The sequence below is a fragment of the Phasianus colchicus genome, chromosome 30 (genome assembly GCF_987193195.1).
Source record: "Phasianus colchicus chromosome 30, bPhaCol1.hap1.1, whole genome shotgun sequence".
In the NCBI taxonomy this organism is placed as follows: domain Eukaryota; kingdom Metazoa; phylum Chordata; class Aves; order Galliformes; family Phasianidae; genus Phasianus; species Phasianus colchicus.
In genome coordinates, this window is record NC_143465.1 from 2538621 (window position 1) to 2560155 (window position 21535).

Below are 21535 nucleotides of genomic sequence, written 5' to 3' on the forward strand. Positions count from 1 at the left end.
TATGGGGTCTCTATGGGTCCCTATGGGTCCCTATGGGTCTCTGTGGGTCTCTATGGGTCCCTATTTCTCCCTATGGGTCCCTATGGGGTCCCTATGGGTCCCTATGTGTCCCTCTTTGAGTCCCTCTTTGGGTCCCTGTGGGGTCCTTGTGGGTCCCTATGCGTCTCTATGGGTCCCTATGGGTCTCTATGGGTCTCTATGAGTCTCTATTTCTCCCTATGGGTCCCTATGGGGTCCCTATGGGTCCCTATGGGTTCCTCTTTGAGTCCCTCTTTGGGTCCCTGTGGGGTCCTTGTGGGTCCCTATGGGTCCCAATGGGTCCCTATGGGTCTCTTTGGGTCCCTGTGTGTCCCTATGGGTCTCTGTGGGTCCCTATGGGTCTCTATGGTTCCCAATGGGTCCCTATGGGTCTCTATGGGGTCTTTATGGGTCCCCATGTGTCCCTATGTGTCCCTATGGGTCTCTATGGGATCTCTATGGGTCTCTATGGGTCCCTATGTGTCCCTATGGGTTTCTATGGGTCTCTATGGGGTCTCTATGGGTCCCCATGTGTCCCTATGGGTCCCTATGGGTCTCTATGGTCCCTATGGTTCCCAATGGGTCTCTATGGGGTCTCTATGGGTCCCAATGGGTCCCTATGGGGTCTCTATGGGTCCCAGTGGGTCCCAATGGGTCCCTATGGGTCTCTATTTCTCCCTATGGGTCCCTATGGGTCTCTATGGGGTCCCAGTGGGTCCCAATGGGTCCCTATGGGTCCCTATGGGTCTCTATTTCTCCCTATGGGTCCCTATGTGTCTCTATGTGTCCCTATGGGTCCCTATGGGTCCCTATAGGGTCCCTATGGGTCTCTATGGGTCTCTATGGGGTCTCTATGGGTCCCAATGGGTCCCTATGGGTCCCTATGGGGTCTCTATGGGTCCCAGTGGGTCCCAATGGGTCCCTATGGGTCTCTATGGGTCTCTATTTCTCCCTATGGGTCCCTATGTGTCCCTATGTGTCCCTATGGGTCCCTATGGTTCCCTATGGGTCCCAATGGGTTTCTGGGGGCTCTCTGGGGGTCCCTCTGTGTCTCTATGGACGCGTCAGCACCGTGTGCCCCCCCCGCGTCAGCAGCCCTGCCCCCCCACCCCCCCTCCATATAACGCGATAGGGGTGATGATGGGGGGGGGCAGTCACGTGATCAGACGCAGCCCCAGCAGCTCCGAGCCACGTCAGCGCGGCTGTGCCCAATGGGGGGGGGGGGCGTTGGGGGGGGGTGTTTTGGGGGGGGGGGGGGGTATTTTATTTGGGGGGGGGGCACGAGCAGTCCGGCATAGCAATTTATTGTAGGAAACCATGAAAAGAAACAAACAGAAACGACAGCAGTTCGGCCATTGCCCCGCACTGACCCCCCCCCCCCCACGACCCCACGACCCCCCCCCCCTTTCTCCCCCCCCCCATGCGATGCAATTGGGTGAGGGGGGGGGGGGAGCGAGGGGAGGGGGGGTCACGCAGAGCCCCCCCCCACCGCATCACCCCGGGGATGAACCCCTTACAAACGCCTTCACCTCTCGCCCCCCCCCCATCAAAATCGCCCCCTGCCCCCCCCCCCCCCGCTCCCCCTCCCCCCGCCCCATACATCACACAGCCGCTCCCCCCCCCTCCCCCCATCCCCCCTCCCTCTCTATGGCCGCCCCTCTGCCGGGATCTGCCCCCCCCCCAAAAAAAAAAACTCTGCACAAGGAAATTGGGGGGGGGGGGAGGCTGCAGAGCTGGCCCCATTTCCAACCCCCCCCCCTCCTCCCCCCCCCCCATCGTCACAAAACGAACAGCCGGCTGCATGTGGGCTGCCAAGCCATCCAAACCTGGAGGGGGGGGCGCGGGGGGGGGCGAAGACCCCCATATGGAGGGGGGCACAGACCCCGATATGAGGGGGGGGCACAGACCCCCGTATTGGGGAGGGGTAAAGATGGGGGGGGGGGGCAAAGACCCCTATATGAGGGGGGGGCACAGACCCCCATAGTGGGGGGGGCAAAGATGGGGGAGGGGGCAAAGACCCCTATATGAGGGGGGGGCACAGACCCCCGTATTGGGGGGGGCAAAGATGGGGGGGGGGCGAAGACCCCTATATGAAGGGGGGGGCACAGACTCCTATATGAGGGGGGGGCACAGACCCCCGTATTGGGGAGGGGTAAAGATGGGGGGGGGGGCAAAGACCCCTATATGAGGGGGGGGCACAGACCCCCGTAATGGGGGGGGCAAAGATGGGGGAGGGGGCAAAGACCCCTATATGAGGGGGGGGCACAGACCCCCGTAATGGGGGTGGCAAAGATGGGGGGGGGCGAAGACCCCTATATGAGGGGGGGGGCACAGACTCCTATATGAGGGGGGGGCACAGACCCCCGTATTGGGGGGGCAAAGTTGGGGGGGGGGGCGAAGACCCCCATATGGAGGGGGGCACAGGCCCCGATATGAGGGGGGGGCACAGACCCCCGTAATGGGGGGGGCAAAGATGGGGGGGGGCGAAGACCCCCATATGGAGGGGGGCACAGACCCCGATATGAGGGGGGGGCACAGACCCCCATAGTGGGGGGGGCACAGACCCCCGTATTGGAGGGGCAAAGATGGGGGGGGGGAGCAAAGACCCCTATATGAGGGGGGGGGCACAGACTCCTATATGAGGGGGGGGCACAGACCCCCGTATTGGGGGGGGGAAAAGATGGGGGGGGGGCGAAGACCCCCATATGGAGGGGGGCACAGACCCCGATATGAGGGGGGGGCACAGACCCCCGTATTGGGGAGGGGTAAAGATGGGGGAGGGGGCAAAGACCCCTATATGAGGGGGGGGCACAGACCCCCGTATTGGGGAGGGGTAAAGATGGGGGAGGGGGCAAAGACCCCTATATGAGGGGGGGGCACAGACCCCCGTATTGGGGGGGCAAAGATGGGGGGGGGGCGAAGACCCCTATATGAGGGGGGGGGCACAGACTCCTATATGAGGGGGGGGCACAGACCCCCGTATTGGGAGGAGCAAAGATGGGGGGGGGGGGTGAAGACCCCTATATGAGGGGGGGGCATAGACCCCCGTATTGGGGGGGGCACAGACCCTGATATGAGGGGGGGGCACAGACCCCCGTATCAGGGGGGCACAGATGGGGGAGGGGGCAAAGACCTCCTTATTATGGATTGGGGGGGCACAGACCCTCATATTGGGGTTGGGGGGGCACAGACCCCCTCATTATGTGTGGGGGGGGCACAGACCCCCTCATCATGGGTGGGGGTGGGCACAGACCCCCTTATTACAGATGGGGTGGACACAGACCCCCTCATTATGTGGGGGGGGGGCACAGACCCTCATACTGGAGTTGGTGGGGCACAGACCCCCTCATCATGGGTGGGGGGGGGCACAGACTCCCTCATTATGTGTGGGGGGGGGGCACAGACCCTCATACTGGGGTTGGGGGGGCACAGACCCCCTCATTATGTGTGGGGGGGGCACAGACCGTCATACTGGGGGGGGGGCACAGACCCCCTCATCATGGGTGGGGGGTGGGCACAGACCCCCTTCTTACAGATGGGGGGGGCACAAACCCCCTTATTACGGATTGGGGGGGGCACAGACCCTCATACTGGGGTTGGGGGGGCACAGACCCCCTCATTATGTGTGGGGGGGGCACAGACCGTCATACTGGGGTTTGGGGGGGCACAGACCCTCATATTGGGGTTGGGGGGGCACAGACCCTCATATTGGCGTTGGGGGGGCACAGACCCCCTCATTACGGGTGGGGGGGGCACAGACCCTCATACTGGGGTTGGGGGGGCACAGACCCCCTCATTACGGGTGGGGGGGGCACAGACCCCCTCATCATGGGTGGGGGGTGGGCACAGACCCCCTTCTTACAGATGGGGTGGGCACAGACCCCCTCATTACAGATATTGGGTGGGTGGGTTGCGGTGGGGGGTGGGGTGGGATTTGGGGGCGGTGGGGAGGGGGGGGGGGTCCCTCAGTCCATCTTCGTGAAGCCTCCGATGGTGACTTTGCGTTCCTGCCTGCCGGCCACCAACTCCTGCAGCTGCAGAGCCCCCCCCCCAATAAAACAGAAAGCGGGACAGACGGGACCCGAACAATCGACCCCACATTCGCAAAGCTCCCGGAACGACACGGCGTCATAAAATCTCACCCTGCCCTGTTCGTAGTCCAGGCAAATCCCCAAACGGGGGGGTAACGGAGCCGTACAACCGTTGGGGTCTCGGGGGGCGACGGCCGTCCCGTGGGGTAATAGGATTTTGCCCATCCCGATGGTTAGGAAAGCGTAAGGGGGGGGGGATTCCACTGTCGTGTCTTCGGCTCCGCTGTCGTGGCCGCTGTCGGGGTCGTATCTGGAATGGGGGGGGGGAGGGATTGTATATGGGGGGGGTGTGGGGGTCTCTATGGGTTCCTCTTTGGGTCCCTGTGGGGTCTTTGTGGGTTCCTATGGGGTCTCTGTGGGTCCCTATGGGGTCTCTATGGGTCCCTATGGGGTCTCTATGGGGTCTCTATGGGTCCCTATGGGTCCCTCTTTGACTCCCTATAGGTTTCTGGGGGTCCCTGGGGGTCCTTATGGGTCCCTATGGGGTCTCTATGGGTCCCTATGGGTCCCTCTTTGAGTTCCTATAGGTTTCTGGGGGTCCCTGGGGGTCCTTATGGGGTCTCTATGGGTCCCTATGGGTTCCTCTTTGGGTCCCTGTGGGGTCTCTATGGGTCCCTATGGGGTCTCTATGGGGTCTCTATGGGTCCCTATGGGTTCCTCTTTGGGTCCCTGTGGGGTCCTTGTGGGTCCCTATGGGGTCTCTATAGGTCCCTATGGGTCCCACTTTGGGTCCCTATAGGGTCTCTATGGGTCTCTATGGGTCCCTATGGGTCTCTATGGGTCCCTATGGGTCTCTATGGGGACTCTATGGGTCCCTATGGGTCCCTCTTTGGATCCTTGTGGGGTCCTTGTGGGTCCCTATGGGGTCCTTGTGGGTTCCTATGGGTCTCTATGGGTCCCTATGGGTCCCTCTTAGACTCCCTATAGGGTCTCTATGGGTCCCTATGGGTCTCTATGGGGTCTCTATGGGTCCCTATGGGTCCCTCTTTGGGTCCCTGTGGGGTCCTTGTGGGTTCCTATGGGGTCTCTATGGGGTCCCTATGGGTCCCTATGGGGTCTCTATGTATCCCTATGGGTCCCACTTTGGGTCCCTGTGGGGTCTTTGTGGTTTCCTATGGGGTCTCTGTGGGTCCCTATGGGTCCCTCTTTGACTCCCTATAGGTTTCTGGGGGTCCCTGGGGGTCCTTATGGGTCCCTATGGGGTCTCTATGGGTCCCTATGGGTCCCTCTTTGAGTTCCTATAGGTTTCTGGGGGTCCCTGGGGGTCCTTATGGGGTCTCTATGGGTCCCTATGGGTCCCACTTTGGGTCCCTATAGGGTCTCTATGGGTCTCTATGGGTCTCTATGGGGTCTCTATGGGTCCCTATGGGTTCCTCTTTGGGTCCCTATAGGGTCCCTATGGGTCTCTATGGGGTCTCTATGGGTCCCTATGGGTCCCTCTTTGGGTCCTTGTGGGGTCCTTGTGGGTCCCTATGGGGTCCTTGTGGGTTCCTATGGGTCTCTATGGGTCCCTATGGGTCTCTATGGGGTCTCTATGGGTCCCTATGGGTCCCTCTTTGGGTCCCTGTGGGGTCCTTGTGGGTCCCTATGGGGTCTCTATGGGTCCCTATGGGTCCCTATGGGGTCTCTATGTATCCCTATGGGTCCCACTTTGGGTCCCTATAGGGTCCTTGTGGGTTCCTATGGGTTTCTATGGGGTCTCTATGGGTCCCTCTTTGAGTTCCTATAGGTTTCTGAGGGTCCCTGGGGGTCCTTATGGGTCCCTATGGGGTCTCTATGGGTCCCTATGGGTCTCTATGGGGTCTCTATGGGTCCCTATGAGTTCCTCTTTGAGTCCCTCTTTGGGTCCCTATAGGGTCCTTGTGGGTTCCTATGGGGTCTCTATGGGGTCTCTATGGGTCCCTATGGGTCCCTCTTTGAGTTCCTATAGGTTTCTGGGGGTCCCTGGGGGTCCTTATGGGTCCCTATGGGGTCTCTATGGGTCCCTATGGGTCCCTATGGGTCCCACTTTGGGTCCCTATAGGGTCTCTATGGGTCTCTATGGGTCCCTATGGGTCTCTATGGGGTCTCTATGGGTCCCAATGGGTTCCTCTTTGAGTCCCTCTTTGGGTCCCTGTGGGGTCCTTGTGGGTCCCTATGGGTCTCTATGGGTCCCTATGGGTCCCTCTTTGAATCCCTATAGGGTCCTTATGGGTCCCTATGGGGTCTCTATGTGTCTCTATGCGTCCCTCTTTGAATCCCTACAGTTTTCTGGGGGTCCTTATGGGTCCCTATGGGGTCTCCATGGGTCCCTATGGGGTCTCTATGGGTCCCTATGGGGTCTCTATGGGTTCCTATGGGTCCCTCTTTGAGTTCGTATAGGTTTCTGGGGGTCCCTGGGGGTCTCTGGGGGTCCCTATGGGGTCTCTATGGGTCCCTATGGGTCCCTCTTTGGGTCCCTGTGGGTTCCTATGGGGTCTCTATGGGTCCCTATGGGGTCTCTATGGGTCCCTATGGGTTCCTCTTTGAGTCCCTATAAGGTCTCTATGGGTCCCTATGGGTCTCTATGGGGTCTCTATGGGTCCCTATGGGTTCCTCTTTGGGTCCCTATAGGGTCCTTGTGGGTCCCTATGGGGTCTCTATGGGTCCCTATGGGTCCGTCTTTGAGTCCCTATAGGGTCCTTGTGGGTCCCTATGTGCCTCTATGGGTCCCTATGGGGTCTCTATGTATCCCTATAGGTCCCTCTTTGAGTCCCTATAGTTTCTGGGGGTCTCTGGGGGTCTCTGGGGTTCCCACGTTTCCACGTCCCACGTTTCCATGTTCCCATGACCCCATAATCCCAAAATCCCATGTTCCCACATTTCCACATTCCCACATTTCCATGTTCCCATGTTCCCACGTTTCCATGTTCCCACGTCCCCATGTTCCCATGTTCTGATGTTTCCATGTTCCCACATTTCCACCTTCCCACATTTCCATGTTTCCATGACCCCATATTTCCATGTTCCCATGTTCCCATGTTTCCATGACCCCATGTTCCCACATTTCCATGTTCCCACATTTCCATGTTCCCACGTTTCCATGACCCCATGTTCCCATACTCCCATGTTCCCATGTTTCCATATTCCCACATTTCCACGTTTCCATGTTCCTATGTTTCCAGATCCCATGTTCCCATGTTTCCATATTCCCACGTCCCCATGTTTCCATGACCCCATGTTCCCATGTTCCCACGTTTCCATGTTCCCACGTTCCCATGTTCCCATGTTCTGATGTTCCCATGTTCCCATGTTCCCACGTTTCCATGTTCCCACGTTCCCATGTTCCCACATTTCCATGTTCCCATGTTTCCTGACCCCATGTTCCCACATTTCCATGACCCCATGTTCCCATGTTCCCACATTTCCATGTTTCCACGTTCCCATGTTCCCTTTCCATGTTCCCATGTTCCCATGTTCCCACAATTCCACGTTTCCATGTTCCCATGTTTCCAGACCCCACGTTCCCACGTTCCCATGTTCCCACGTTCCCACATTTTCACGTTCCCATGTTCCCTTTCCATGTTCCCATGTTCCCATGTTCCCTTTCCATGTTCCCACGTTCCCACGTTCCCACATTTCCATGTTCCCATGATCCCATATTTCCACGTTCCCATGTTTCCAGACCCCATGTTCCCACATTCCCACGTTCCCATGTTCCCTTTCCATGTTCCCACGTTCCCACGTTTCCACGTTCCCATGTTCCCTTTCCATGTTCCCATGTTCCCACATTTCCACATTCCCACATTTCCATGTTCCCATGATCCCATATTTCCACGTTCCCATGTTCCCACATTCCCACGTTCCCACATTCCCATGTTCCCATGTTCCCATGATCCCATATTTCCACGTTCCCATGTTCCCACGTTCCCACATTCCCATGTTTCCATGTTCCCATGATCCCATGTTCCCACGTTCCCACATTTCCACGTTCCCATGTTCCCACATTCCCATGTTCCCACATTTCCACGTTTCCACGTTCCCATGTTTCCAGACCCCATGTTCCCACATTTCCATGTTTTCATGATCCCATATTTCCACGTTCCCATGTTCCCTTTCCATGTTCCCATGTTCCCATGTTTCGTTGTTTCCACGTTCCCACGTTCCCATGTTCCCACATTTCCACGTTCCCATGTTTCCAGACCCCATGTTCCCACATTTCCATGTTCCCATGATCCCATATTTCCACGTTCCCATGTTCCCATGTTCCCATGTTCCCACATTTCCATGTTCCCTTTCTATGTTCCCATGTTCCCATGTTCCCATGTTCCCACATTTCCATGTTCCCTTTCTATGTTCCCATGTTCCCATGTTCCCTTTCCATGTTCCCATGTTCCCATGTTCCCACATTTCCATGTTCCCTTTCCATGTTCCCACGTTCCCATGTTCCCACATTTCCACATTTCCACCTTCCCATGTTTCCAGACCCCATGTTCCCATGTTCCCACATTTCCACGTTCCCACATTTCCACGTTCCCATGTTCCCACATTTCCACGTTTCCACGTTCCCATGTTTCCAGACCCCATGTTCCCACATTTCCATGTTTTCATGATCCCATATTTCCACGTTCCCATGTTCCCTTTCCATGTTCCCATGTTTCGTTGTTTCCACGTTCCCACGTTCCCATGTTCCCATATTTCCACATTTCCATGTTCCCATGTTCCCACATTTCCACGTTTCCACGTTCCCATGTTTCCAGACCCCATGTTCCCACATTTCCATGTTCCCACGTTCCCATGTTCCCACATTTCCATGTTCCCTTTCCATGTTCCCACGTTCCCATGTTCCCACGTTTCCACGTTCCCATGTTCCCTTTCCATGTTCCCACGTTCCCATGTTCCCACATTTCCACATTTCCACCTTCCCATGTTTCCAGACCCCACCTTCCCACCTTCCCACATCTCCACATTTCCACATCCCACCTCCCCACCCCCCCAAACCCCCCCTCACCTCGGGCTGACCACATCCTGCGGTGCCTGGAACCACTCCTGCAATTTACTCTCCAGCCCCACTCCCACCTTAACCAGGTAGGAGCTGGGATCCACGCAGCAGGCCCAGTAGCTCCTGCCCTGCGTCACGGCCACGTCTCCGATCACCACCTCGACGGAGAGGTGGCAGCTGCTCAGCAGCCTTTCGGCAGCAAAAAGCATCGGGACCCCCGGCACGCTGCGCACCGCGCGCTGGTCCTTACTGATGGCCAGCCGGTCCCGATTGAAACCCCAGCGGTTGTCCAGGAAGAAATTGAGGACTGCAATGAGGAGGGGGGGGGAAGGGGGTGGTGAGAGATGTGATGTGGGAATGGGGGATGGGGGGAGCTGAGCCCCTTTGATGTGACCTGGTACCCATCTGTAGGGTGGCATCCTGCATATAGAAGTAGGGGAGGGGTCCTAAGGAGCACAGGGATGCTCAGAGGATGGAGGAGGAGGAGGAGGAAGGAGGAGGACAGTGATGTGGGAATGGGGGTGGGGGGAGCTGAGCCCCCTTTTGCCCATTTGTAGGGTGGCATCCTGCATATGGAGGTAGGGGAGGGGTCCTGGGGGATGCAGGGATGCTCAGAGGATGGAGGAGGAGGAGGAGGAGGAAGGAGGAGCTGTGCTTTGGGTCGTGCTTTTTGGCATCTGCTGGTCCTTACTGATGGCCAGCCGGTCCCGATTGAAACCCCAGCGGTTGTCCAGGAAGAAATTGAGGACTGCAATGAGGAGGGGGGGGGGAACGGGGTGGTGAGAGATGTGATGGGGGTGGGGGAGCTGAGCCCCTCTGCTGAGCCCCCTTTTGCCCATCTGTAGGGTGGCATCTGGTACGTGGAGGTAGGGGAGGGGTCCTAAGGGGCGCAGGGATGCTCAGAGGATGGAGGAGGAGGAGGAGGAGGAAGGAGGGGGACAGTGATGTGGGAATGGGGGGTGGGGGGAGTGGAGCCCCTCTGCTGTGACCTGGTACCCATCTGTAGGGTGGCATCCTGAACATGGGGGGAGAGGAGGGGTCCTGGGGGATGCAGGGATGCTCAGAGGTTGGAGGAGGAGGAGGAGCAGGAGGAGGAGGAGGAGGAGGGGGACAGTGAGAGATGTGATGTGGGAATGGGGGTGGGGGGAGCTGAGCCCCTTTGATGTGACCTGGTACCCATCTGTAGGGTGGCATCCTGCATATAGAAGTAGGGGAGGGGTCCTAAGGAGCACAGGGATGCTCAGAGGATGGAGGAGGAGGAGGAGGAAGGAGGAGGACAGTGATGTGGGAATGGGGGTAGGGGGAGCTGAGCCCCCTTTTGCCCATTTGTAGGGTGGCATCCTGCATATGGAGGTAGGGGAGGGGTCCTAAGGGGTGCAGGGATGCTCAGAGGATGGAGGAGGAGGAGGAGGAGGAGGAGGAGGAGGAGGAGGAGGAGGAGGAAGGAGGAGCTGTGCTTTGGGTCGTGCTTTTGGGCATCTGCTGGTCCTTACTGATGGCCAGCCGGTCCCGATTGAAACCCCAGCGGTTGTCCAGGAAGAAATTGAGGACTGCAATGAGGAGGGGGGGAAAGGAGGGAGGGGGTGGTGAGAGATGTGATGGGGGTGGGGGATGGGGGGAGCTGAGCCCCTTTGATGTGACCTGGTACCCATCTGTAGGGTGGCATCCTGCATATGGAAGTAGGGGAGGGGTCCTAAGGGGTGCAGGGATGCTCAGAGGATGGAGGATGAGGAGGAGGAGGGAGGAGGGGGATGGTGAGAGCTGTGATGTGGGAATGGGGGATGGGGGGAGCTGAGCCCCTCTGCTGAGTCCTGGTGCCCATGTGAAGGGTGGCATCTGGCACATGGGGGGAGAGGAGGGGTCCTGGGGGATGCAGGGATGCTCAGAGGATGGAGGAGGAGGAGGAGGAGGAGGAAGGAGGGGGACAGTGATGTGGGAATGGGGGATGGGGGGAGCTGAGCCCCTTTGATGTGACCTGGTGCCCATGTGAAGGGTGGCATCCTGGACATGGGGGGAGAGGAGGGGTCCTGGGGGATGCAGGGATGCTCAGACGTTGGGGTGAGGGGAGCTGAGCCCCTCTGCTGTGACCTGGTGCCCATGTGAAGGGGAGGGGTCCTGGGGGGCACAGGGATGCTCAGAGGATGGAGGAGGAGAAGGAGGAGGAGGAGGAGGAGGAAGGAGGAGCTGTGCTTTGGGTCGTGCTTTTGGGCATCTGCTGGTCCTTACTGATGGCCAGCCCCCTAAACCCTCCCAATCCCCCCCAGCCCCCCCCCAAAGCCCCCCCTAAACCCCCCCAAAGTTCCCCCAGACACCCCCAAAGCCAACCCTTCCCCCCCCAAACCCCCCAAAGCCCCCCCTAAACCCCCCCAGACCCCCCCCAGACCCCCCAGACCCCCCCAAAGCCCCCCAATCCCTCCCCCATCCTCCTCCAAAGCCCCCCTTCCCCCCACAAACTCCCCCAACCCCCCCCCAGACCCCCCCAAAGCTCCCCCTAAAGCCCCCACCCCCCCCAAACCTCCCTCAAACCCCCCCAAAGACCCCCTAAACCCTCCCAACCCCCCCATCCCTCCTCCAAATCCCCCCAGACCCCCACAAACCCCCCAATCCCTCCCCCATCCTCCTCCAAAGCCCCCCTTCCCCCCCCAAACCCCCCAAAGCCCCCCAAAGCCCCCCAATCCCTCCCCCATCCTCCTCCAAAGCCTCCCTTCCCCCCCCAAACTCCCCCAACCCCCCCCAGACCCCCCCAAAGCTCCCCCTAAAGCCCCCATCCCCCACAGACCTCCCTCAAACCCCCCCAAAGCCCCCCCTAAACCCTCCCAACCCCCCCATCCCCCCTCCAAATCCTCCCAGACCCCCCCCAAAGCCCCCCAATCCCTCCCCCATCCTCCTCCAAAGCCCCCCTTCCCCCCCCCAAACCCCCCAGAACCCCCCCAGACCCCCCCCAAAGCCCCTCCCCCAAATCCCTTCCCCAGGCCCCCCTAAAACCCCCCAACCCCCCCAACCCTCCCCCAAGCCCCCACCAAAGCCCCCCATCCCCCCCAAAGCCCCCCCTAAACCCCCCCAAAGTCCCCCCAGACCCCCCCATAGCCCCCCCTTCCCCCCCCAAACCCCCCAAAGCCCCCCCTAAACCCCCCCAATCCCTTCCTCATCCTCCTCCAAAGCCCCCCTTCCCCCCCCCAAATCCCCCAAACACCCCCCAGACCCCCCCCAAACCCCCCAAAACCCCCCCTAAACCCTCCCAACCCCCCCATTCCCCCTCCAAATCCCCCCAGACCCCCCCAAAGCCCCCCAATCCCTCCCCCATCCCCCCCCCAAACCCCTCCAGACCCCCCCAAAGCCCCCCAATCCCTTCCCCATTCTCCTCCAAAGCCCCCCTTCCCCCCCCAAACCCCCCAAAGCCCCCTTCCAAAGCCCCCCAGACCCCCCCCAGACCCCCCAGACCCCCCCAAAGCCCCCCAATCCCTCCCCCATCCTCTTCCAAAGCCCCCCTTCCCCCCCCAAACCCCCCGAAGCCCCCCTAAACCCCCCTAAGCTGCCCCTAAGCCCCCCCAGACCCCCCCAAAGCCCCCCAATCCCTTCCCCATCCCCCTCCAAAGCCCCCCTTCCACCCCCAAACTCCCCCAAAGCCCCCCCTAAACCCCCCCAGACCCCCCCAAAGCCCCCCCTAAACCCTCCCAACCCCCCCCATCCCCCCTCCAAATCCCCCCAGACCCCCCCAAAGCCCCCCAATCCCTCCCCCATCCCCCTCCAAAGCCCCCCCTAACCCCCCAAACCCCCCCATTCCCCCCCCAAACTCCCCCAAAGCCCCCCCTAAACCCCCCCACTCCCCCCAAAGCCCCCCTTAAACCCCCCCAAAGTCCCCCCTGACCCCCCCAAAGCCCCCCAAGGTCCCCCCTAAACCCCCCAAACCGCCCCAGACTCTCCCAAAGCCCCCCTTCCGCCCCCAAACTCCCCCAAAGCCCCCCCTAAACCCCCCCAGACCCCCTCCAAAGCCCCCCTTCCACCCCCAAACCCCCCAAAGTCCCCCCTAAACCCCCCCAGACCCCCCCCAGAGCCCCCAGACCCCCCCAAAGCCCCCCAATCCCTCCCCCATCCTCCTCCAAAGCCCCCCTTCCCCCCCCCAAAGCCCCCCCTAAACCCCCCCAAACCCCTCCAGACCCCCCCAAAGCCCCCCAATCCCTCCCCCATTCTCCTCCAAAGCCCCCCTTCCCCGCCCCAAACCCCCCAAAGCCCCCCCTAAACCTCCCCAGACCCCCTCCAAAGCCCCCCTTCCACCCCCAAACTCCCCCAAAGCCCCCCCTAAACCCCCCCAGACCCCCCCAAAGCCCCCCCTAAACCCTCCCAACCCCCCCATCCCCCCTCCAAATCCCCCCAGACCCCCCCAAAGCCCCCCAATCCCTCCCCCATCCCCCTCCAAAGCCCCCCATCGCCCCCATTTCCCCCCCAAAGCCCCCCCTAAACCCCCCCAGACCCCCCCAAAGCCCCCCAATCCCTCCCCCATCCTCCTCCAAAGCCCCCCTTCCCCCCCCAAACTCCCCCAAACCCCCCCCAGACCCCCCCCAGACCCCCCCAATTCCCCCAGCCCCCCCTAAAACCCCCCAACCCCCCCCAGACCCCCCCCAGACCCCCCTAAACCCTCCCAGACCCCCCAGACCCCCCCAAAGCCCCCCAATCCCTCCCCCATCCCCCTCCAAAGCCCCCCTTCCCCCCCCAAACCCCCCAAAGCCCCCCCTAAACCCCCCTAGAACCCCCAGACCCCCCCAAAGCCCCCCAATCCCTCCCCCATCCCCCTCCAAAGCCCCCCATCCCCCCCATTTCCCCCCCAAAGCCCCCCCTAAACCCCCCCAGACCCCCCCAAAGCCCCCCAATCCCTCCCCCATCCTCCTCCAAAGCCCCCCTTCCCCCCCCAAACTCCCCCAAACCCCCCCCAGACCCCCCCCAGACCCCCCCAATCCCTCCCCCAGCCCCCCCTAAAACCCCCCAACCCCCCCCAGACCCCCCCCAGACCCCCCTAAACCCCCCCAGACCCCCCCAAAGCCCCCCAATCCCTCCCCCATCCCCCTCCAAAGCCCCCCATCCCCCCCATTTCCCCCCCAAAGCCCCCCCTAAACCCCCCCAGACCCCCCCCCAAACCCCCCCAGCCCCCCCCCAAAGCCCCTCCCCCCCCCAAATCCCCCCCCCCCCCCCGGACCTGGCGCTGGGGGGGTGTGCAGGTAGATATCCTCGCTGTAATCCCCGTAGCCGGCTTTATTGCAGCCCCGCACCCTCAGCACGTAAACGCTGTCGGTGTCGGGATCCTCCAAAACGGCGCTGCTGCCCCGCACCTCCTCCCTCCTCTGCCACAGCTTCAAACCTTTGCTTTTGGGGTCGGTTTTGCGATATTCCACGCTGTAATGCCACGCGGGGGGGGAATGCTGAGGCAGCCGCCAGCACAGGAAGATTTGATCGTAAGCGTAAGTGCGTTGGGTGTCGATGACCGGAGCTTCGGGGGCTGCGGGGATAAAGGGTGGAAAAAAGGGGGGGGGGAGGGGGAAAGGGGAGGGGAGGGGAGGGGAGGGGAGGGGAGGAGAAGGGGAAGGGGAAGGGGAAGGGGAGGGAGGGGAAAAGAGGAGGGGAGGGGAAGGGGAAGGGAAAAAGGGGAGGGAAGGAGAAGGGGAGGGGAGGGGAGAAGAAGGGGAAGGGGAAGGGGAAGGGGAAGGGGAAGGAGGGGAAAGAGGAGGGGAGGGGAAGAGGAAGGGGAAAAGGGGAGGGAAGGGGAAAAGGGGAGGGGAGGGGAAGGGGAAGGGGAAAGGGGAGGGAAGGGAAGTGGAGGGGAGGGGAAAAGAGGAGGGGAAAAGAGGAGGAGAAGGGGAAGGGGAAGGGTGAAAGGGGAGGGGGAAGGGGAAGGGAGGGGAAAAGGGGAGGGAAGGGAAGGGAAGTGGAGGGGAGGGGAAAAGAGGAGGGGAAAAGAGGAGAGGAGGGGAGGGGAAGGGAGGGAAAAGAGGAGGGAAAAGGGAAAAGGGAAAAGGGAAAAGGGAAAAGGGAAAAGGGAAAAGGGAAAAGGGAAAAGGGAAAAGGGAAGGGAAGGGAAGGGGAAAAGGGGAAAGGGGAAAAGGGGAAAAGGGGAAAAGGGGAAAAGGGGAGGGAAAAGGGAGGGAAGAGGGAGGGAAGAGGGAAAAGGGAAAAGGGAAAAGGGAAGGGAAAAGGGAAAAGGGAAAAGGGAAAAGGGAAGGGAAAAGGGAGGGAAAAGGGAAGGGAAAAGGGAAAAGGGAAGGGAAAAGGGAAGAGAAAAGGGAAGGGGAGAGGAAGGGGAAGGGGAAGGGGAAGGGGAAGGGGAAGGGGAAGGGGAAGGGGAAGGGGAAGGGGAAGGGGAAGGGGAAGGGGGGGAAAAGGGGAGGGAAGGGAAGGGAAGGGAAGTGGAGGGGAGGGGAAAAGAGGAGGGGAAAAGAGGAGAGGAGGGGGAGGGGAAGGGAGGGAAAAGGGGAGGGAAAAGGGAAAAGGGAAAAGGGAAAAGGGAAAAGGGAAAAGGGAGGGAAAAGGGAAGGGAAAAGGGAAAAGGGAAGGGAAAAGGGAAGGGGAGAGGAAGGGGAAGGGGAAGGGGAAGGGGAAGGGGAAGGGGAAGGGGAAGGGGAAGGGGAAGGGGAAGGGGAAGGGGAAGGGGGGTGTTAGGATATCGGATCCCCGTCCCAAATCCGGATGGATGGAGGGGGAGATCCGGACGGACGGACGGACGGACGACCTAAAGGGGAAATCTGATTGCGGAGATCGTTTTGGGGAGAGATTTGGGGGGGGGGACACAGAGGGGTCGGCTGCTGCGAGGCTCCGGGGTGGGCTGAGTGCAAGTCGGGGGGGGCAGAGAGAGAAAGAGAGAAATGGAGACAGGGAGAGGAGGAGGAGGGCATGGAGGAGTGGGGTGAAGGCGTCGGGAATTGGAGGCGGGGGGGAGAGGATGGGGGGGGATGGAGAGGCAGAAATGGGGTGAGGAGGGGAGGGGGGCTGCAGATGGGGGGGCTGAGGGCACAGAGTGTGCTGGGGGGTGGGAGGGGGGATGGGGGTGGGATGGAGGGGAGGGATGGGATGGGAGCAGGACAGGGATGGGGTGGGATGGGATGGGATGGGATGGAATGGGAGGGGAGGGGAGGGGAGGGGAGGGGAGGGGAGGGGAGGGGATGGGATGGGATGGGATGGGATGGGATGGGATGGGATGGGATGGGATGGGATGGGATGGGATGGGATGGGATGGGATGGATGGGATGGGATGGGATGGGATGGATGGGATGGGATGGGATGGGATGGGATGGGATGGGATGGGGATGGGGATGGGGATGGGGATGGAAATGGGGATGGGGATGGCGATGGGATGGGAACAGGACAGGGATGGGATGGGATGGGAGCAGGACAGAAATGGGATGGGATGGGATGGGATGGGATGGGATGGGGATGGGGGATAGAGGAGCAGAACAGGAATGGAGGGGAAAGAAAGGTTGGGATGCTGGGGCAGGATGGGATGGGATGGAGGAGCAGGACAGGGATGGGATGGGATGGGAGGGGATGGAATGGGATGGGATGGGATGGGATGGGATGGAGGGGCAGGACAGGGATGGGATGGGATGGGATGGGATGGGATGGGATGGGATGGGATGGGATGGGATGGGATGGGATGGGATGGGAGGGGATGGAATGGGATGGGATGGGATGGGATGGAGGGGCAGGACAGGGATGGGATGGGATGGGATGGGATGGGAGGGGATGGAATGGGATGGGATGGAGGGGCAGGACAGGGATGGGATGGAGGGGTGGGATGGGGAATGGAGGAGGAGGACAGGGATGGAGGGGCTGGATGGGGATGGGATGGTGGATGGCAATGGGGAACATGGGGTAGGATGGGGATGGAGGGGTGGGATGGGGGTGGAGGAGCTGGGATGGGGGTGGGATGGGGGGGTAAGATGGGGTTGGAAGGGCAGGATGGGGATGGTGGGGTAGGATGGGGAACATGGGGCAGGATGGGGATGGAGGGGTGGGATGGGGTTGGAAGAGCTGGATGGGGATGGGATGGCGGGGTAGGATGGGGTTGGAGGGGTGGGATGGGAATGGGATGGTGGATGGGGAACATGGGGCGGGATGGGGATGGAGGGGTGGGATGGGGGTGGAAGAGCTGGGATGGGGGTGGGATGGTGGGGTAAGATGGGGTTGGAGGGGTGGGATGGGGATGGTGGGGTAGGATGGGGAACGTGGGGCAGGATGGGGAACGTGGGGCAGGATGGGGATGGAGGGGTGGGATGGGGGTAAAAGAGCTGGATGGGGATGGGATGGCGGGGTAGGATGGGGTTGGAGAAGTGGGATGGGAATGGGATGGAGGGGTGGGGATGGGATGGAGCAGGATGGGGATGGAGGGGTGGGATGGGGATGGGATGGTGAATGGGGAACATGGGGTAGGATGGGATGGGGGTGGGATGGTGGATGGGATGGTGGGGTAGGATGGGGTTGGAGGGGTAGGATGGGGGTGGAGGGGTGGGATGGGGGTGGAGGAGCTGGATGGGGATGGGGATGGGATGGGGCAGGATGGGGATGGGATGGTGGATGAGGATGGGGAACATGGGGCAGGATGGGGATGGAGGTGTGGGATTGGAGTGGAGGGGGTGGGATGGGGGTGGGATGGTGGATGAGGATGGGGAACATGGAGCAGGATGGGGATGGAGGGGTGGGATGGGGGTAAAAGAGCTGGATGGGGATGGGATGGCGGGGTAGGATGGGGTTGGAGGGGCAGGATGGGGATGGAGGGGAGGGATGGGGGTGGGATGGAGGGGTGGGGATGGGATGAAGCAGGATGGGGATGGAGGGATGGGATGGGATGGGATGGGGATGGAGGAGCTGGGATGGGGATGGGATGGTAGGATGTGGATGGGGAACATGGGGCTGGATGGGGATGGAGGGGTGGGATGGGGATGGAGAGGTGGGATGGGGATAGGATGGGGCAGGATGGGGATGGGATGGTGGATGAGGATGAGGAACATGGGGTGGGATGGGGATGGAGGGGTGGGATGGGGGTGGAGGTGTGGGATTGGAATGGAGGGGTGGGATGGGGGTGGGATGGTGGATGGGGGATGGGATGGGGCAGGATGGGGATGAGGAACAGGGGTAGGATGGGGATGGAGGAGCTGGGATGGGGATGGAGGAGCTGGGATGGGGGTGGGATGGGGGATGAGGATGGGGAACATGGGGCGGGATGGGGATGGAGAGGTGGGATGGGGATAGGATGGGGCAGGATGAGGATGGAGGAGCTGGGATGGGGATGGAGGAGCTGGGATGGGGATGGAGGGGTGGGATGGGGATGGAGGAGCTGGATGGGGATGGGATGGGGGATGAGGATGAGGAACATGGGGCGGGATGGGGATTGGGAGGTGGGATGGGGGTAGGATGGGGCAGGATGGGGATGGAGGAGTGGGATGGGGATGGAGGAGTGGGATGGTGGATGAGGATGAGGAACATGGGGCGGGATGGGGATGGAGGGGTGGGATGGGGGTGGAGGTGTGGGATTGGAATGGAGGGGTGGGATGGGGGTGGGATGGTGGATGGGGGATGGGATGGGGCAGGATGGGGATGAGGAACAGGGGTAGGATGGGGATGGAGGAGCTGGGATGGGGATGGAGGGGTGGGATGGGGGTGGGATGGTGGATGAGGATGGGATGGGGCAGGATGGGGATGAGGAACAGGGGTAGGATGGGGATGGAGGAGCTGGGATGGGGATGGAGGAGCTGGGATGGGGATGGGATGTGGGATGAGGATGGGGAACATGGGGCGGGATGGGGATTGGGAGGTGGGATGGGGATGGAGGGGTGGGATGGGGGTGGGATGGTGGGTGGGGGATGGGATGGGGCAGGATGGGGATGAGGAACAGGGGTAGGATGGGGATGGAGGAGCTGGGATGGGGATGGAGGGGTGGGATTGGAATGGAGGGGTGGGATGGGGGTGGGATGGTGGATGAGGATGGGATGGGGCAGGATGGGGATGAGGAACAGGGGTAGGATGGGGATGGAGGAGCTGGGATGGGGATGGAGGAGCTGGGATGGGGATGGGATGTGGGATGAGGATGGGGAACATGGGGTGAGATGGGGATTGGGAGGTGGGATGGGGATGGAGGGGTGGGATGGGGGTGGGATGGTGGGTGGGGGATGGGATGGGGCAGGAGGGGGATGGAGGGGTGGGATGGGGATGGAGGAGCTGGATGGGGGTGGGATGGGGGATGAGGATGAGGAACATGGGCCGGGATGGGGATTGGGAGGTGGGATGGGGGTAGGATGGGGCAGGATGGGGATGGAGGAGTGGGATGGGGATGGTGGGGTGGGATGGTGGATGAGGATGAGGAACATGGGGCGGGATGGGGATGGAGGGGTGGGATGGGGATGGAGGAGCTGGGATGGGGATGGAGGGGTGGGATGGTGGATGAGGATGGGGAACATGGGGCGGGATGGGGATGGAGGGGTGGGATGGGGGTGGGGCGGAGTGGGGATGGAGGGATGGGACAGAGAGAGCTGTGGGGCAGGGCAGTGACTTGCCTCGGTGACGTCGGTGACGATCAGCAGCAGCCGCAGCCTACGGACAAAGAGAGGCAGAAGCAGAACTGAAAAGCGTGGCTGGATGCTCCAATGGGGCCGGGCAGCAGCTGCCCCCCAAATTGAGGGGGGGGGAGGGGGGGAAGATCCGCTCCTCCTCACCCTCCTGGGCCGGATGGGGCAGGGGGGGCTGTGGGGCTGCTGTGGGGTGGGTCCTGATGGGGCTGCGTGTGATTTGGGGTTGGGGCAGGTCCTGGTAGGGTGATGGGGGGGCAGGTCCTGGTGGGGTGATGGGGGGATGGGGGGGGCAGGTCCTGATGGGGTGATGTGGGGGGGCTGAGGGGGGAGATGTGGGGCCGGGGTACCTTTGATGAAGGCCAGGTCGGTGAGCAGCTTCAGCTCCCTGCTGACGTCCAGCTGGAAGTGGCTGAAGGAGGAGGAGGCTGCGGGGCGAAAGCTCTGCAGGGCGTCGGTGGCTCTGAGGATCCTATGGGGAGGGGTGGGGGGATGTCAGGGGGGGGGGTGGGATTGGGGGGGGGTGGGAGGATTTTGGGATGGGGGGAGATGGGACGGGGGGGTTGGGATGGGATGGATGGGATGGGATGGGATGGGATGGGGGGGATGGGATGGGATGGGGAAATGTCAGCGTGGGATTGGGATTATGGGGGTCAGGATGGGACGGGATGGGGGGATTTTGGAATGGGATGGGATTGGAAGGGGGATGTTGGGATGGGATGGGATGGGATGGGATGGGATGGGATGGGATGGGATGGAATGGGATGGGATGGGATGGGATGGGATGGGGGGGACGTCAGGATAGGGGGAGGTGTGGGGGGATGTCAGGATGGGATTGGGATTGGGGGGGATGGGATGGGATGGATGGGGTGGGAATGGGAATGGGGTGGAGTAGGATGGGATGATGGGATGGATGGGGCGAAATGGGATGGGATGGGAATGAATGGGATGGGGTGGGATGGGATGGGATGGGATGGGATGGATGGGATGGGATGGGATGGGATTGGATGGATGCAATGGGATGGGATGGATGCAATAGGATGGGATGCGATGGATGCAATGGGATGGGATGGGATGGAATAGGATGGAATGGGATTGAAGGGATGGGATGAGATGGATGCAGTGGGATGGGATGGAATAGGATGGGATGGGACGGGATGGATGCAATGGGATGGGATGGGATGGGATGGGATGGGATGGGATGGGATGGGATGGGATGGGATGGATGGGATGGGATGGGATGGGATGGGATGGGATGGGATGGGATGGATGGGATGGGATGGGATGGGATGGGATGGGATGGATGGGATGGGATGGGATGGGATTGGATGGATGCAATGGGATGGGATGGATGCAATAGGATGGGATGCGATGGATGCAATGGGATGGGATGGGATGGAATAGGATGGAATGGGATTGAAGGGATGGGATGGGATAGATGGGATGGGATGAGATGGATGCAGTGGGATGGGATGGAATAGGATGGGATGGGACAGGATGGGATGGAATAGGATGGGATGGGATGGGATGGGATGGGATGGGATGGGATGGGATGGGATGGGATGGGATGGGGTGGATGCAATGGGATGGGATGGGATGGGATGGGATGGGATGGAATAGGATGGGATGGGACAGGATGGGATGGAATAGGATGGGATGGGATGGGATGGGATGGGATGGGATGGGATGGGATGGGATGGGATGGGATGGGATGGGATGGATGGGGTGGGATGGGATGGGATGGGATGGGATGGGATGGGATGGATGGGATGGGATGGATGGGATGGGATGGATGGGATGGGATGGGATGGGATGGGATGGGATGGGATGGGATGGGATGGGATGGGATGGGATGGGATGGAATGGGATGGATGGGATGGGATGGATGGGATGGGGTGGGATGGGATGGAATGGGATGG

At 61.2% G+C, this 21535-nt stretch overlaps 1 protein-coding gene across 1 annotated transcript in view; it reads right to left on the reverse strand.

Moving 5' to 3' along the window:
* Positions 1 to 3950: 3950 nt before the first annotated feature.
* TRIM46 (tripartite motif containing 46) overlaps positions 3951 to 21535 on the reverse strand; it is a 37981-nt gene continuing 20396 nt past the window's right edge. The window contains exons 7-10 of the mRNA XM_090127275.1: positions 19967 to 20088; positions 14261 to 14560; positions 9079 to 9376; positions 3951 to 4359 (exon numbers count right to left, since the gene is read on the reverse strand). Coding sequence (XP_089983401.1) covers positions 3984 to 4359; positions 9079 to 9376; positions 14261 to 14560; positions 19967 to 20088 — 1096 coding nt within the window. The 3' untranslated portion in view covers positions 3951 to 3983. The remainder of the gene's footprint in view (positions 4360 to 9078; positions 9377 to 14260; positions 14561 to 19966; positions 20089 to 21535) is intronic.